This window comes from Rhinopithecus bieti, unplaced genomic scaffold (genome assembly GCF_001698545.2).
Source record: "Rhinopithecus bieti isolate Rb0 unplaced genomic scaffold, ASM169854v2 scaffold_22522, whole genome shotgun sequence".
In the NCBI taxonomy this organism is placed as follows: Eukaryota; Metazoa; Chordata; class Mammalia; order Primates; family Cercopithecidae; genus Rhinopithecus; species Rhinopithecus bieti.
The window spans coordinates 1,372,055-1,388,415 of NW_016811454.1; the positions used below are offsets into that span (position 1 = coordinate 1,372,055).

Genomic DNA, 16,361 nt, shown 5'->3' on the forward strand with positions numbered 1-16,361 from the left:
AAAAAAAAAAAAAAAAAAAAAAAAAAAAAAAAAAAAAAAAGAAGTCTACGTGGTATGTTACAATTAGTCTATGCATAAGCTTATAGTAGCTCTGGAAAGACCTAAGAACCTGGTAATACTGCTTTGATGGAGTGGAACTGGAGGCCTAGGGGACAGGAGAGACTTCACTGTATTCGCTCTTGAATTTTGAACTGTTGGTATATTACCTATTTTTTTTTCTTTTGAGATGGAGTCTCGCGTCTGTCACCCAGGTTGGAGTACAGTGGCGCAATCTCAGCTCACTGCAACCTCTGTGTCCCGGGTTCAAGCGATTCTCCTGCCTCAGCCTCCCAAATAGCTGGGACTACAGGCGCATGCCACCACACCTGGCAAATTTTTTGTATTTTTAGTAGAGACAGTGTTCCACTGTGTTAGCCAGGATGGTCTAGATCTCCTGACCTCGTGATCCACCCGCCTCGGCCTCCCAAAGTGCCGGGAATACAAGTGTGAGCCACCGCTTCCAGCCATCTGTTTTTTAAATATGAAGTTAAAAGATAACCATCAAAATATTTTTTATTCAAGGGTATGGAATCAAGATTTCAAAATGGTATGCTTCATCATTCATCACTGTAAAATTCTGAAGACATCTGTGGTTTGAAATGACCATTCTAAATTTTTTGACTACCTTTAAACAAATTATTATCTGCTGATACTTAACATTTTGGCCAAGCTATTTGGAACTCACCCCCTTCACCATGTCAATAATTGTGAATTTGTATTACCATTCACTTAAGTTTATTCATGGTTTGGGTTTGTTTTTTGTTTTCAGAATTCCCAGGCTCTCTGGTTTTCCCTAAAATGTAGTGCTGCCCTCTGCTGGCTCTCATGATAACGACAACCTGAAAATATCTCCCATGATTTTAGGCTGTTGGTTGGAGATATTGCTTAGAGATATTATTCAATGTATGTATCTGTTAAATAAATCTTCCTTATAATACAGTTTCCCACAGTCATGGCAGTCAAAACATAAAATCAGACCGAGAGGAAATAGCACCATCTAGTTCTATTAAAAAATTGGCCTAGGGGCCGGATATGGTGGCTTATGCCTGTAATCCAAGCACTTTGGGAGGGTGAGGGGTGGATCACCTGAGGTCAGGAGTTCGAGACCAGCCTGACCAAAATGGTGAAACCCCATCTCTAATAAAAATATAAAAATTAGCCAGGCGTGGTGGCATATGCCTCTAATTCCAGCTACTCAGCGGGCTGAGGCAGGAGAATTGCTTGAACCTGGGAGGCAGAGGTTGCAGCAAGCCAAGATTGTGCCACTGCACTCCAGCCCGGGCCACAGAGCGAGACTTTGGTCCCCCCCCCAAAAAAAAAAAAAAATTGACCTAAAATTTTTTTGATCATTTGGAATCAGCAATTCCCAAGCACTACTTTTGTAAAACTACTATTAAAAAAACAAACAAAAAACCTATCAAATGTTAGCCAGACCTCAAATTCCCTGTCAAGATGAAACTGTTTCCAATACTTGACTATCACTTTACTCAACATACTACCCTCATCCCAGTATTTACCTGCTGCATGAGGACCAATCAGATTTCCAAATCCAAATAAAATATTCCACCTCTACAACCCAGCACCTATGAATCTTCACAGCAAAGTCAAGTTTTCCTGGGAAGCCTGGGAACCAGTTACCTTTATAATCCCCCTCCCAGGACACAGTGCTATACTCCAAATCACATTCCCAACACTTAAAAGATGGTTTATTTACAACATGAGTCATCATTTTAAATTTGTAACCTATTAAGTAGTTATAATTCATGCCAAATTCTGGGAAGCCCTCCCTCCTCTGGGTTAGGTGTTTTCTAGTAGTGTCACACATCTCACATCTTCAGGTTCCCAATGCAAGGATGATAGGTTACAACAAATCACATCATCAGTCATTGCTAAGGACATCACAAATGGGTAAAGCTGCACTACAGTTTTTTTTCTTTTGACAGACCTTGCTGTCAAAAGAACCTTTTGGTTCTTTTGGTCTTTGGACCTTGCTCCACCCAGGCTGCAGTGCAGTTGCACAACCTTGGCTCACTGCAGTTCCTCAATCTGCCAAATAGCTGGCAATACAGGGGTGCACCACCAAGCCCAGCTAATTTTTATATTTTTTGTAGGGGCAGGATCTCTCCCCATTGCCCAGGCTGGTATTAGCCTCCTGGTATCGATCCACCCACTTCAGCCTCCCAAATTGCTGGGATTACAGGCATGAACCACCACACCTGGCCTGCACTACAATTTTCTAACAACAATGCTGAACCAAATTTTTATTATTTAGGAATCACATATTTAATTCCTTCCCTCAAAATGAAAGGAATATATACACCACCCTCCTATGTAACATACTCAAGAGCCAAAGGTAATCTTTCAAGCTTTTATTTAAATGCCATGATCCAGGATGGATTTTAGATCTTGTTGAAAGCAGCCACATCCATGGACTGTACATAGTCCTCAAAAGCAGTGATCTGCTCCTCCAGCATATCTGTTCCAACTTTATCATCTTCAACTACACACTGTATTTGAAGTTTCTTAATTCCGTATCCCACTGGAACTAGTTTAGCTAAAAAGAGTATTAAGAAAAATCTTAGTTAGAAAAGTCTTGTAGAGGAAAGTTGAAGGTGTATACAAATTCCAGATGTGAGTTTCAAAAAAGAAAGGCAAAGCCTAAACTCACATGAGCCCCAGACTAAGCCATCTGCTTGAATGCTTCTGACACACTCCTCTAATTTTGCCATATCTGTCTCATCATCCCAAGGTTTCACGTCTAGTAAGATGGAAGACTTGGCAACAAGTGCAGGTTCTAAAAAAATAAACAGCATTATTCAAATAATGAACTGTATTTTTTTACTCTACTCCAAGACACAAACAAATCACCTCAATTTGTTTTGAGATTGACTATCTCCTTAGCCAAACAAAACTACAGATACATCTTGTGTCTGTCACACACATGCCCACTTTCTGTTTTGCTAAGAAAGAGGTGTTTGTGTTAACAGTTTCTTTCCCACAGAGGAATGCCACAACTGCTACCATAAGAACAGCTGCAGACCAGTAGCTGTGGAAGAACCTCTACAGGAGGTTTTAAAATATTGACCTATTCAAGGAATGTGGAGGAAATTACTTAAAGGTCAAGCTTTGAAAAGGATTACTTACATTACCATGAAATGAAGTTAAAAACAAATGACCTACTTTTGGCTTTCTTTGATTCGTATTGTGCAAGACGTTCTTCTCTCAGCCTCTTTGCTTCTTCACTTTCCTGTAAAGAAAAAAATCAATCCACTTCAGAAAGCCGGCTGTCCTCTGCTTAAAGCTAGTGGGGTCACCACAAAAAAGACTGGCTTAATCAGAAAAAAGCAAATCCATCACGAACTCAGCCGAAAGATGGTGATTTGATTTTATTCATCATGCAACCAGTCAGAATTTGAAAAAGGCATATAAGTTAAAGCCAGGATTCAAATCCAGGCAATTTGGCTTAACCACATTGATAAAATTGCTGATCGATGTATTCTTTTTTTTTTTTTTTTGAGACGGAGTCTTGCTCTGTCACCCAGGCTGGAGTGCAGTGGCATGATCTCGGCTTACTGCAACCTCTGCCTCCCAGGTTCAAGCAATTCTCTGCCTTAGCCTCCTGAGTAGCTGGGATTACAGACACCCGCCACATTTTTTTAAATTTTTAGTACAGACAGGGTTTCACCATCTTGGTCAGGCTGGTCTTGAACTCCTGACCTCGTGATCCACCCGCCTCAGCCTCCCAACGTGCTGGGATTATAGGCGTAAGCCACTGTGTCTGGCCGATATATTCTTTATAGAAGATGGCATACCTCCTCATCATCAGATCCAAAGAGATCAATATCATCATCATCTTTACTATCTGTAGCTCCACTTCCTGTAGTGTCTTCCACATCAGCAGGACCATACTTGCCCAAAGCTTTCTTCACTCCTGGCAGGCTTGAAAAACATTTAAATTCAACCACTATTGAGCTAGTATAAAATACTTTTCCAGACAATATAAAATAACTTGTTTTAATCACTACTTATCACTAGATCCCTTTTGCAATAATAATTTACCCTTTCACATGCTCCCAGGTAAACACTGTCATATGTTCAACTCCTCACCCGACAAGCATTAGTACCATGTGAGACATTATTTTCAATACTCACTATGATTTACTCTTTCAGTATGAACATTTCTGTTTGAGATTTCATTAAGTATGCTCAGTTCCATTCTTAGTGAACTGGAGTCCACTTCCCCAAACTTCCACCCTTGTTGGCAGTTTCAGAAGAATGGCCAAGGACTGAATGAATGAGCCACCCTCTCACCCCAGAGGTGGGCCCCCCAGGTCAAGGTCGAGGCACATTGGCAGAGCAGTGTGGGGAAAAGTTGAATTGCTGCTGTCCATGTTCTACCTGTTCTGTGAAAAAATGGAGGGCTTCAGTCTCTTGGCCTTCTCAGGTTACAGAAAAATTTAGCTTACAATACCCCAACAAAACTAAAGTAGCCTGGGTCTAGTTTTGTCATGTGAACATCCTGATAAAGCTTCGAGAGTAGTCTTATTCTTCAGCTAGATACAAAGATGATTTTACCTGGCCTTTTCCTTTTCGTAAGACTTGATGTGATTATACCAACGTAGGGCATGACACAAGTCAGCAGGCGGTGGGCCGGACACGGCTTCAAATACTGCCACATCTGCTTGTGATGGCACATACCTGCCAATGACACAGAGACATTCACACACACCTTTGAAAAACAAACGCCAGCGAATAAATAATAAATGCCTATGCATCACATTAAGTAGTGGGCACTAACCCCGGTAGGGTTGCTTTAATGCTTTTCTTTTCTTATTATCTCCTTAAAATCAAACCATATGTTTAGGTCACCGCGCTATCCTGAGAAATGTCTGCCACTTAGTAGACCTCAAATACTGCAATCTCTAGCGTTGCTCTATCTACAACCTAACATGTATTAACTGGGCAGCGACGCGGAAACACCTGGCTGAATTAAGTGTAAATAAAGCACATTTTAACCTTCCTTTGCTCGTGAGCCGCTCCCCGGAGGCCGGGCTCGCACCACACCAGGGCCTTGGGAGATGGCCACGGGGCGCTTTCCCGTCACCCTCGCAAGGGCCCTGGGGCCCGGTCTCCCTCCCTCCAGCGGCAGCCGACACGCTGCGCCACGTGGCCCCGGCCCCGGTCCCAGAAACCTCCCCACCACCCCGACTCAGCCGGTCCGCTCACCCCTCGATGTAGCTCTTGTCCGCCAGGTAATCGTTGAGCACCTGGAGGCCGGCGGGGCTTTTCAGGTCTCCGAAACCCATGGTGTCGGCTGTATCCGAGAGCTGGGGAGCAGCAGAAAGAGAGCGCACAAGTTGTGGGCGCCCCGCGCTGAAGAGAAGAAAAAGGGCCCACAGAAGCCGGAAAATTCCTTATATAGAGACGGAGGCGTTTCCCTCCACCGCACCGGACCGAAGGTTAAAGGTCAAAGTACGTTAGCATTCCCACTTCTCCACGTACGAATTGGGGGCCCTGAATTAAACGGCCCACAAATTGTCCCTGGACCTTTCGTTGCGTTTGGAAATAAATTAATAAAATGGGCATGTCTTAAGTTCGTACCTCCACGGCTCCCGAAGATGACGGGAACCGCCCCTAGAAGCGCCGGAGATGACCGAAGACGCTCGGCCTCGAGGCTGCAGGCCACTTCCGGCGGAACTGCGGGTCCAAGTTGTCCTTCCCGCCTCCGGGCTGGGCCGACCTCAGCTCCGCCCTCTGGTCGGCTGACGGAAATTGACGACAAACTTATCGAATGCAAGGCTTCTAGTCCCTCCGGGCTTTCCGTTCTCCAGGCCCGGCTGACAGAGTTAGCCGAGGCCGCCATATTGACTTAGCGACCCGGCCTCCAAGGGGGTACTTGTGGTCCAGACAGTTTAGCAGAACAGCCTTCGCGGCTTCGGGGAGAAGGTGAGGTCTTGTATGGATGGTAAGGGTGAGGTGCATGGGTCAGAGGCTTGTTTATTGACGGGACTGTTTCCTTTGGCCCACGCGACTTAGTCTTCTCTTGTCCTTGACTGGGAGCCGCCTCCCGCCCCGGCGCCTCGGAAGCCCCTGAGAGCCGGCAAGTGGGGGCTTTTAGCCACGGTCTCTGGTCTGATGGAGCAGAAAGGAAGATAAGGATCAGCGGGCCCTCGGGAACGCTGGCCCCAATGCGGGCTTGCAGGCGACCTTCCCTCTGCAGGGAAAATTCAGGACATTCCCCTCTCAGAGGAGGCCGTTTTATTCCCTGGGAGAGGACCAGTGTCCGATGACTTAAGCCTTAAGACTGAGCCTTTCCCCCCAGATTTTTACACGCCTGGTCCAGTACATGATTGGTCGCTATTGTGTTAGCAGTGGCTCGCCTCTGCTGTCCTTGTTTGTTTTGTCCATTGACCACGTTGGACAGAATTTTTAAATTCCTTTCACTAACGGGAACTTGAGAAAAATGACTTTTGAAAAGTTATCTCAGGGTTGCATTGCGAATAACAAAACATTGTTTACAGATTATCGGGATCTATGCTTGTACTGTGAGGTCTTGGATCAGACACAACTTCACGCACGAATTGACAGTATAGAAGTGTAACGATAACTGTTTTTGATGAATAAACAGGTTATTTTTGGTTTGCGGAATATTCTTGTTTTCACCGACTTAAGGCTGCCAGAGCACCTGCACTTTTTAAATCCGGGAAAGTGGTCTCTACAAATTAACGACCAGAAATTAGAGATTCAGTTCACTTAACAGTTATTGAACGTTTACTACGAGCCAGAAATGAGTCCGTAAAGAATAAAATGGCCGGGCGCGGTGGCTCAAGCCTGTAATCCCAGCACTTTGGGAGGCCGAGACGGGCGGATCACGAGGTCAGGAGATCGAGACCATCCTGGCTAACACGGTGAAACCCCGTCTCTACTAAAAAAATACAAAATCTAGCCGGGCGAGGTGGCGGGCGCCTGTAGTCCCAGCTACTCCGGAGGCTGAGGCAGGAGAATGGCGTAAACCCGGGAGGCGGAGCTTGCAGTGAGCTGAGATCCGGCCACTGCACTCCAGCCTGGGCGACAGAGCGAGACTCCGTCTCAAAAAAAAAAAAAAGAATAAAATGGGTGATATTCTGGGGAATCGTCAGGAAATGTTAGATAGGCTGGTCAATGAAACTGAGAAAAGGCTTCGAAGCCAAGATTTGAAGGATATGGAGGGGCCAGGGAAGAACTTTTCAGTCCGAGGTCACTGCCAGTGGCAAGAGGGGAGGGGCTGTGTGGGAATAGTGTGGAAGCCTGGTGACCTGTTAAGAAGCTATTGATATACTCCAGGCAAGGAGTGATGGTGGATTGGGATAGGGTGGTACCTTGGAAGGCAGGAAGTAGATGGATGAATCCATGTTGGAGAATGTGGAATAGTATAGTCCCTATACGGAAAAGTATCCAGTCTACTTTTAGAAATGAGTAGTCATTAACATTTTTCCATCTAAAGATATAATTATTTCTGTTGCTACTTGGTATATCAATGTTAAAAGCACATATCGAAGTGTTGCAAATCTGTATTTCTTACGTTGAGCTATGCCTTGATGCTGGATGTCAACAGCCTAGTTCTAGTTGATTTCCTATCCAAAGTGAGTACTATTTTTATATCGTATTGGAGATAAGAAAGTATTAAAGTTTTAAAATTGTATGAAATACTGATTGTTGATTTCAAATCTGTCAGTGCTCTAATGGAGTAAGTTTAGGTTTACATTTATGCCATCAGTAGTTTTTAGTAGGACAGATGCTACTCTAGTTCTAGAACTTGGTGATAAGACTATTTGGTGGTTATTTTCATAAGGATACTGTGCTAGGTCTTCAAAAAAGGGAAATGTCCAAATGTCCTCAAGGAGCTTAGAGTCTGGTAGGTACTAAAATTGATTACTAACCTACAGTTCAGTAAGTAGAACAATAAAAATATATACACAGTGTGTACTGCTACTAAAGAAAAAGAGCTCAAAGAAAGAGTACTTTAAAGCTGATTGTAAGCCGGGCGCGGTGGCTCACGCCTGTAATCCCAACACTTTGGGAGGTCGACGCAGGTGGATGACCTGAGGTCAGGAGTTCGAGACCAGCCTGACCAACATGGCGAAACCCCGTCTCTACTGAAAATACAAAAATTAGCCGGGAGTGGTGGCAGGCGCATGTAATCCCAGCTACTCAGGAGGCTGAGACAGGAGAATCGCTTGAACGTGGGAGGCGGAGGTTGCAGTGAGCCAAGATCACGTCACTGCACTCCTGGGTAACAGAGTGAGACTGGGTGACAGCAAGACGCCGTCTCAGAAATGAATAAGTAGGCTGGGCATGTTGGCGCATGCCTGTAATCCCAGCACTTTGGGAGCCTGAACCAGGCGGATCATGAGGTCAGGAGATGAAGACCATCATGGTTAACACGGTGAAACCCCGTGTTTACTAAAAATACAAAAAATTAGCCTGGCATGGTGGCACACACCTGTCCCAGCTACTCAGGAGGCCAAGGCAGGAGAATTGCTTGAACGTGGAAGGTAGAGTTTGCAGTGAGCCGAGATCGCACCACTGCACTCCAGCCTGGGCGACAGAGCAGAACTCCATCTCAATAAATAAGTAAATAAAATAAATAAATAAATAATAAAAATACAAAAATTAGCCTGGTGTGGTCGTGCATGCCTGTAGTTTCAGCTACTCTGGAGGCTGAGGCAGGAGAATTGCTTTAACCCGGGCGGTGGAGGTTGCAGTGAGCCAAGATTGTACCAGTGCACTCCAGTCTGGGCAACAGGGTGAGACTCCATCTTAAAAACAAACAAACAAACAAAAATAAGTTTTGGTAACTTTTCTGTTTTGCGTGTCTTTAAGTCTTGGTGTTTATATAATCCACCCCCATTTATTTCAATAGTTCAGCAAGCCTTTTAGAGCAGTGTCTCAACTTCAGCACTGTTGACACTTTGGATAATTATCTTTATTGTGGGGGACTGTCCTGTACATTGTAGAATAGTCAGCACCCTGTCCTCTGCCCACTAGATGTCAGTAACTTCCCCTTGTTTGTCACAACAGTGTGTTCAGACATTGCTAAATATTCCCTGGGGAGCAAAACTGTCCTCACTTGAGAGCCATTGTTTAAGAGCTTACTCTGTGCCAGCCTGGTGGATAGGTACTGAAGATAGAAAAATTCAAGGAATTAATGCAGTGAGGGTAGATTGGGCTTATAAACACATAATTGGAAATCTGTAAGATAAGTGTACCAGAAAATAGCAGTCAGGACACCTCAAAGGCTTTTGGGCTGGTGAGCTATCTCAGAATATCTCATAAGCATTTAGTAGACAGCTATGCTTAGAACATGAAATGATAGAATGGGTATTGGTAGGAAATGAAAGCAGAAAAGGTGACTTTATTTTACATAACCATTAATGATAAGCTCGCTGTTAGTCTTGCAGTTTATTTTACTGTGTGGTAGTGCTTTAAGTTTGATCCTTTCTATATAATTTTTTTAAATGGTAAAACTGCTCTCTGCATAGAATTAGAAAGTCCAAATGTATACAATAGCTGCTGCTGGTTAGTTCTTTGGCATTGTACAAGTCAGTGTCTCTGAGACTGAGAATTCTCATCTACAGACTTGGAGGGAAAATATCAGAACCTATGAGTATTCAATGACATAATGTATGTGAAATAATTTAAAGCCATAAAACATTACCAAACAGTTGGTGATTGTTTTTTCCCCTCCAATAATATAATTCTTTGTTTTATTTTTAGCAATATGTTGAGGATACCTGTAAGAAAGGCCTTAGTAGGCCTTTCTAAATCTCCTAAAGGATGTGGTGAGTATTTTTTAAAATTTGTATTTGTGGATATTAGACCTTATTTTTGTAAATTTATAAGTCTGTGGAATAGTTTGTCAAAGACCTAAACCCATACTTTTTAAAAATAAAAATAGCAACGGGCTGGGTGTGGTGGCTCATGCCTGTAATCCCAGCACTTTGGGAGGCCAAGGTGGGAGGATTACTTGAGGTCAGGAGTTTGAGACCAGCCTGGCCAATATGGTGAAACCCTGTCTCTACTAAAAATACAAAAATTAGCAGGCATTGTGGTGAGTGCCTGTAATTCCAGCTACTTGGGAGGCTGAGGCAGGAGAATCAGTTGAACCAGGGAGGTGGAGGTTGCAGTGAGCCAAGATCGTGCCACTGCCCTCCAGCCTGGGTGACAGAGCGAGACTCCCTCTCAAAAAAAAAAAAAAAACCCCCAAAAAAAGAAGAAAGAAGTTTCAGTTTAAACTACTACCAAAAGTAGACAACCGTTAGTTTGCATCCAGAGCAATACAGAGGAATAACAAGGAATGAAAAATTTAGGTTTATAGTTAGAGTTAATTCATCCGTTATCATCTGCTATAATAAACTGTTAATTTGTTTTTCACTTCAATATCTTTGATGGTCAGTTCGAACAACTGCCACAGCAGCAAGCAACTTGATTGAAGTATTTGTTGATGGTCAGTCTGTCATGGTGGAACCGGGAACGACCGTCCTCCAAGTAGGCATACATTCTAACTATTTTGTGTGTGTGTTCTGATTTTTAAAAAAATACTAATTTATTTCCTTTATACTGATTAAGTATTAGTAAATAATTCTTTAAAATAACTATACATAGCAAAGTTATATTAAAATTATTTCATTTTATATCTTGGCACTTCAAAGTGAACTATCATTTATTTGTCTGTGACATTTTTAGTGAATTATGGTAGTTCCTTTGTTTCCCTTCTACATTCCAAATGAATACCAAATGAATACCCATTAAGAAATTTGAAGGCCGAGCGCGGTGGCCCATGGCTGTAATCCTAGCACTTTGGGAGACTGAGGCAGGCGGATCATTCAGGAGTTCTAGACCAGCCTGGCCGGCATGGTGAAATCCCGTCTCTACTAAAAATACAAAGAATTAGTTGCACATCATGGCGCATGCCTGTAACCCCAGCTACTCGGGAGGCTGAGGCGGGAGAATCGCTTGAACCCAGGAGGCGGAGGTTGCAGTGAGCTGAGAGTGTGCCACTGTACTCCAGCCTGGGCAACAGAGCAAGACTCTCTCAAAAAAAAAAAAAAAAAGAAATTTGAAGTAACTTAAATTGGTTACTATAGGTAAGTTTGTGAAAAAATATCCTTCATTTGTTGTGGGCCTGCTTGATGCTTTTCATTTTCATATAACCTTTCTGTGATTAGTAATATTCATAGGAATATATCCTACAAAGCAGGTAAACGGAGGGTAGCATGTGCTTAAATTCATGCTCTAAATATTTCTTCATATTCTTCCAGAAATAATAAATTGGTCATAGAGAAGTGATGCTTCATTCCATTTTTAAGTTGTCACAGATCTAAATGTTCTTTTTTCATTTTAGCAATCATTTCTAGACTATCTGCCAGTCACAGACATGAAAGCACAAAATATGATATATAATAAGTGTATGTTCAAGATACAGCAAAAAGTTGTGGCAGGGATAAGAGGTAGTAGAAAGAGATGTTAGGTGCCTCAGGTCATCCCTGAGGAGTGTTAAAGGATGAATAGGTGTGTTCATATGTGTACAAGAAGGACATGCTTGCATTTCCTGTGGAAAAAGTTAAGGCAGATAGCTTGTCATGTTTTGAAAACTTCAGATAGTTTAATATTGATGAAACATAAGGTATAAGTAGAAGATGAGATCGCAGGAAATCAAGTTATTGAGGAAGGGAAGGTCCAGTCATGAAATACAGTATCTGCTCTGCAGAAGAGTTTATATTTTGATCCATCAGGATCTTTGTTGCCTGTTTAAGCAGGGTGACAGTGACTGTAGAGGATCGTCGTTTGGAGAATAGCAAGACTGGAATAAGAGACAAGGAAAAAGCATTTTGTATTGTTGGGACAGGATACTGTGAAAAGCCCTAAAATAGATAGTGGCGATGGGAATGAAAGCAAAAGGGTAGATTCAAGGGAGAATGACATGTAGACAGGCCTTCAGGAATGATGAAAACTCGAGGAATTTTTTCCCCCATTGTACAGAACTTCCCAATATTACTTTAATGGTGAGGGAAAAAAAACCCCACAAAGTTTCAGAGACACAGAGACAGATAGTTCTTTAGAATTCAAAGAGACCAGAGGAATTTTTGTGGTTTTCTGCATTTGTTAGGTTATTTTGGAGTGTATAGAGCGGAGAGAAATCATTGGAATTTAAGCTGTCTGTGGAACATACACATGCAAAGGCCTGTAAATCTGAAGCTTGAAGAAGTGCAGAACTAACATGGCTGCAGATGAAGGTTTGGACATAATCATCATAAGGAATGTCAGCTAGGATGAAGGCTGGGACACTGTCTGTCTTGTTCACTACTGTACCTGCATCCTGCACAAAGGAAACACTCAACATATTTTTGCTAACCAGTTTAAATATTGAAAATTGATGAGATTGCTTTAGAACGAGGGCTGAGGATGGAGGAATTAACTCTAGAGGAAATTTGAACATGGTTATAACCTTCAGCCCAGTGGGAGGTAAGTCCTGGGTGAGATATAGAAGCCAAAGACAGATAGCCAGCTAGATAGTGTGTAGTGAAATCTCTAATCCAAAGGAGGGGAGCTAGGCAAAGAAGAAGTCCAGGTATGAAACCACTGGGACAGAGTTTGAGGGGACATTGTGGACAATGGTTCAGAACGGATATGGGAAGTCAGGTCTTCAGCACAGTGGAAGGATACTTTATCCAGTTTCTTCCACATAAGGCGAAGTCATGCCAAGGATCCTGAGATCCTCTGAGGCAGCTTCAGAGGAGATGGGTTAGAATGAAGGGCAAAGAAAGGGACTGAAATAAGAATGAATTAAGATTATTATAGATAGTAGTAATAAGATGCCGTATGTGTGTGTTTCAGCAATAACAGCAGTGATGTCAGGTTATTCTCATACATTTTTTTTTTTTTTTTTTTACTTCTAGGCTTGTGAGAAGGTTGGCATGCAGATCCCTCGATTCTGTTATCATGAAAGGTTGTCTGTTGCTGGAAACTGCAGGATGTGCCTTGTTGAAATTGAGAAAGCCCCCAAGGTACTTGATACCTAAAATTCTACACCATGCTGTAGAAGTTAGAAAACTTTCAATCTTGCAGCAAACTTTATTTAGACTCAATATTGTAGTGGAGAACATAGCCCTCTTTACTTCTATCTATAAATTTAATTATTTTGTACAGTTGACTCTCTTCATTTCAAAACTGGGAACAAATAGATGGAAGTGCTTTATAAACACATGTGCCATATAGTTGTAACATATCTAGAAATTAAAGGTGATTTATAGCTGTCATTATTTCCAGATGGCTGTATAATATAAAACCAGGATGTAGAGTTGCCAAGTAGCACATTAAAAGTGCTGATGCCCTGCTATTTTTAGTAGAGAAAAGGGTTGCAGGGAAGAAGTTCACTTTGAGTAGTTTAATTTCATTTTGGTGTATGCAATTTTTTTTTTTTTTTTTGAGACGGAGTCTCGCTCTGTCGCCCAGGCTGGAGTGCAGTGTGGCGGGATCTCAGCTCACTGCAAGCTCCGCCTCCCGGGTTTTCACCATTCTCCTGCCTCAGCCTCCCGAGTAGGTGGGACTATAGGCGCCCGCCACCTCGCCCAGCTAGTTTTTTTTGTATTTTTTAGTAGAGACGGGGTTTCACCGTGTTAGCCAGGATGGTCTCAATCTCCTGACCTCGTGATCCACCCATCTCGGCCTCCCAAAGTGCTGGGATTACAGGCTTGAGCCACCACGCCTGGCTGGTGTATGCAATTTTTTTATTCAATAGTGTCTGCTAGTCAAAGCAGTTTTTTGGTGTTCTGTTTCAGAGCAGAATAAAACATTGCATTGACTATTAGAATACACCTAAAAACCAGGATGTTTTATTTCTGGGATAAATGTAAAGTACCAGGTCGTAGTATTATGAATAAAAATTCAGTTTTAAAAAATACCCTGTTCTTTGCCTGTTATCAAATGTATAATTTAATGTTTTATATAATTTAACATTTTATATATTGAGTTGCTTGTAATTACAAATAAATACAAATACACATTTTTTTTTTCGTTGAAATCCCAGGTTGTAGCTGCTTGTGCCATGCCAGTAATGAAGGGCTGGAATATCCTAACAAACTCAGAAAAATCCAGGAAAGCCAGGTACTTTATTGTTATTCAACGTAGTACCCTTTCATAAAGCAGAAAATTACACATTTTGGTATTTGGACCTTCCCATAGATTAAGAATTTAATATCAAACTCTGAAGAAGTTGGTGTGCTCAGCTTCTAGGAGCAATAGAAGTGAGTACTATATAGTAGAGGAGGTCAAGTCAGGAGTTTATGGTATTGAGCCTTAGGATCAGCATTAAAAATCCTTGTTTAGTAACTTGCTCAACTTATGATGAAGGGTTAATCTGGACTGATTAAGCTATTACTATATTGTACTGGGACTGCTTGTGTTTGTTTTTGTTTTGAATTAATGTGAATATTTTCTGAGGACCATTCAGCAACTTTTGATCATTTGGTGTTGTTAAAAGTTACAATTTTCTTTATTTTTTGAAACGAGGTCTCACTGTGTTGTCCAGGCTGGTCTCGAACTCCTGGCCTTAAGTGATCATCCTGCCTCAGCCTCCCTCCCATAGTGCTGGGATTACAGATGTGAGCCACCAAACCTGACCAAAAATCATAATTTTCTATGTTCTCTAATTATACTTTATTCTAGGCTCCTCTAAGCATTTTCCACATTGTGTGTTTAATACTACCAGAATGATACTCAGGAGGATCACTTGAGCCCAGAAGCTTGAGGCCAGCCTGGGCAACATAGCAAGACCCCGTCTCTTAAAAAAATATTACCAGAATGATAGATAATTGGCATTTCTGATACTAAATGTAAAATTACTATTAATTGTATAAAGAAAAATACATATATGAAGGTTGTTTAAATGACCTATAGGTGGGCCTGGCACAGTGACTCACGCCTGCAGTTCTAGCACTTTGGGATGCCAGGGTGGGAGGATCACTTGAGGTCAGAAGTTCGAGATTAGCCTGACCAACATGATGAAACCCTGCCTCTATTGAAAATACAAAAATTAGCCAGGTGGGTTGGTGGGCACCTGTAATCCTAGATACTTGGGAGACTGAGGCAAGAGAATCGCTTGAACCCGAGAGGCAGAGACTGGAGGCTGCAGTGAGCCAAGATCGTGCCATTGCACTCCAGCCTGAGCAACAGAGGGAGACACCATCTCAAAAAAAAATAAAGTCTGTAGGTCATTTTGAGTGACAGCAGTTTATGTCAGTGTGTGTGTATTTGAGAGTCATTTTATATGTTACAATTTTCATACAGGGAAGGTGTGATGGAGTTCTTATTAGCAAATCACCCACTGGACTGTCCTATTTGTGACCAGGGAGGTGAATGTGATCTGCAGGTATGTAGTAGAATTCTGTCAATCTTTTTGGTTGTCTCAGATTTTAATTTTACTAGCAGCATTTGATTGACTATTTAATAATCTACTTAAGGACCAGTCCATGATGTTTGGAAATGATAGGAGCCGATTTTTAGAGGGGAAGCGTGCTGTGGAAGACAAGAACATTGGGCCATTGGTAAAGACCATCATGACAAGATGTATACAGTGTACTCGCTGCATCAGGTAACTTTTTTTCCTTTTTTCTTCTGTTATAGAATATCATTGTATACTTAATAGTCATAATTTGATGAATAATAACATTGGAAAGAATGGCTACTTTTGTTGGGTGGGAGAAGAGGGATGCTGTTTTTGATACACCAATAAAATAAGTTCACTTTCATTTAGTACCAACTTCAGGTGGTTTAAAAATTAAAATCTATAAGCATTTGCTTTCACTCATAACTTGCTGAGTTGTACACATATGATTTGTACAAGTTTCTGCATGTGTGTTACACTTCAATTAAATGTAAACATTTCATTGTTTTTTATTCTAGGACTGTGCTCACCTTTGAAAATATACTCATTTCTTTTTAGTGTTTTGAAAATCATCTCTTTGTGATCATGAATAAGGAAGGAAATAATTTTGCTGGACTTAACCATTGATGGCACATTTTTTATCTTGTAGGTTTGCAAGTGAGATTGCAGGAGTAGATGATTTGGGAACAACAGGCAGAGGAAATGATATGCAAGTTGGCACATACATTGAAAAGATGTTCATGTCTGAACTCTCTGGGAATATCATTGATATCTGCCCTGTAGGTGCGCTAACCTCTAAGCCCTATGCCTTTACTGCCCGGCCTTGGGAAACAAGGTATCTTTGTATTTTATGACAATTTGTTTTTTGTCCTTAATTTATTACTATTCAGAAATATAT

At 41.9% G+C, this 16,361-nt stretch overlaps 2 protein-coding genes across 3 annotated transcripts in view; one reads left to right on the top strand and one right to left on the bottom strand.

Annotated features, from left to right (window-relative positions):
- Positions 1–2,393: 2,393 nt before the first annotated feature.
- On the bottom strand, positions 2,394–5,733 carry EEF1B2 (eukaryotic translation elongation factor 1 beta 2). 2 transcript variants are annotated; one of them, XM_017893911.1, is made up of 7 exons: positions 5,641–5,733; positions 5,266–5,366; positions 4,615–4,737; positions 3,852–3,978; positions 3,220–3,286; positions 2,708–2,833; positions 2,394–2,593 (listed from the first exon to the last, which is right to left on the bottom strand). In XM_017893911.1, the coding sequence occupies exons 2-7, from the start codon at positions 5,343–5,345 to the stop codon at positions 2,439–2,441; spliced, it is 678 nt and encodes a 225-aa protein (XP_017749400.1). In that variant the 5' UTR covers positions 5,346–5,366; positions 5,641–5,733; the 3' UTR covers positions 2,394–2,438. The 2 variants fall into 2 exon arrangements, with proteins under 2 accessions (XP_017749400.1, XP_017749399.1); XM_017893910.1 differs by having other exon boundaries at positions 5,266–5,733.
- NDUFS1 (NADH:ubiquinone oxidoreductase core subunit S1) overlaps positions 5,728–16,361 on the top strand; it is a 31,568-nt gene continuing 20,934 nt past the window's right edge. Inside the window, exons 1-8 of the mRNA XM_017893909.1 lie at positions 5,728–5,985; positions 9,796–9,860; positions 10,475–10,566; positions 12,978–13,085; positions 14,108–14,184; positions 15,367–15,448; positions 15,540–15,670; positions 16,113–16,298. Of these exons, the coding sequence (XP_017749398.1) occupies positions 9,800–9,860; positions 10,475–10,566; positions 12,978–13,085; positions 14,108–14,184; positions 15,367–15,448; positions 15,540–15,670; positions 16,113–16,298 (737 nt within the window). The 5' untranslated portion in view covers positions 5,728–5,985; positions 9,796–9,799. The remainder of the gene's footprint in view (positions 5,986–9,795; positions 9,861–10,474; positions 10,567–12,977; positions 13,086–14,107; positions 14,185–15,366; positions 15,449–15,539; positions 15,671–16,112; positions 16,299–16,361) is intronic.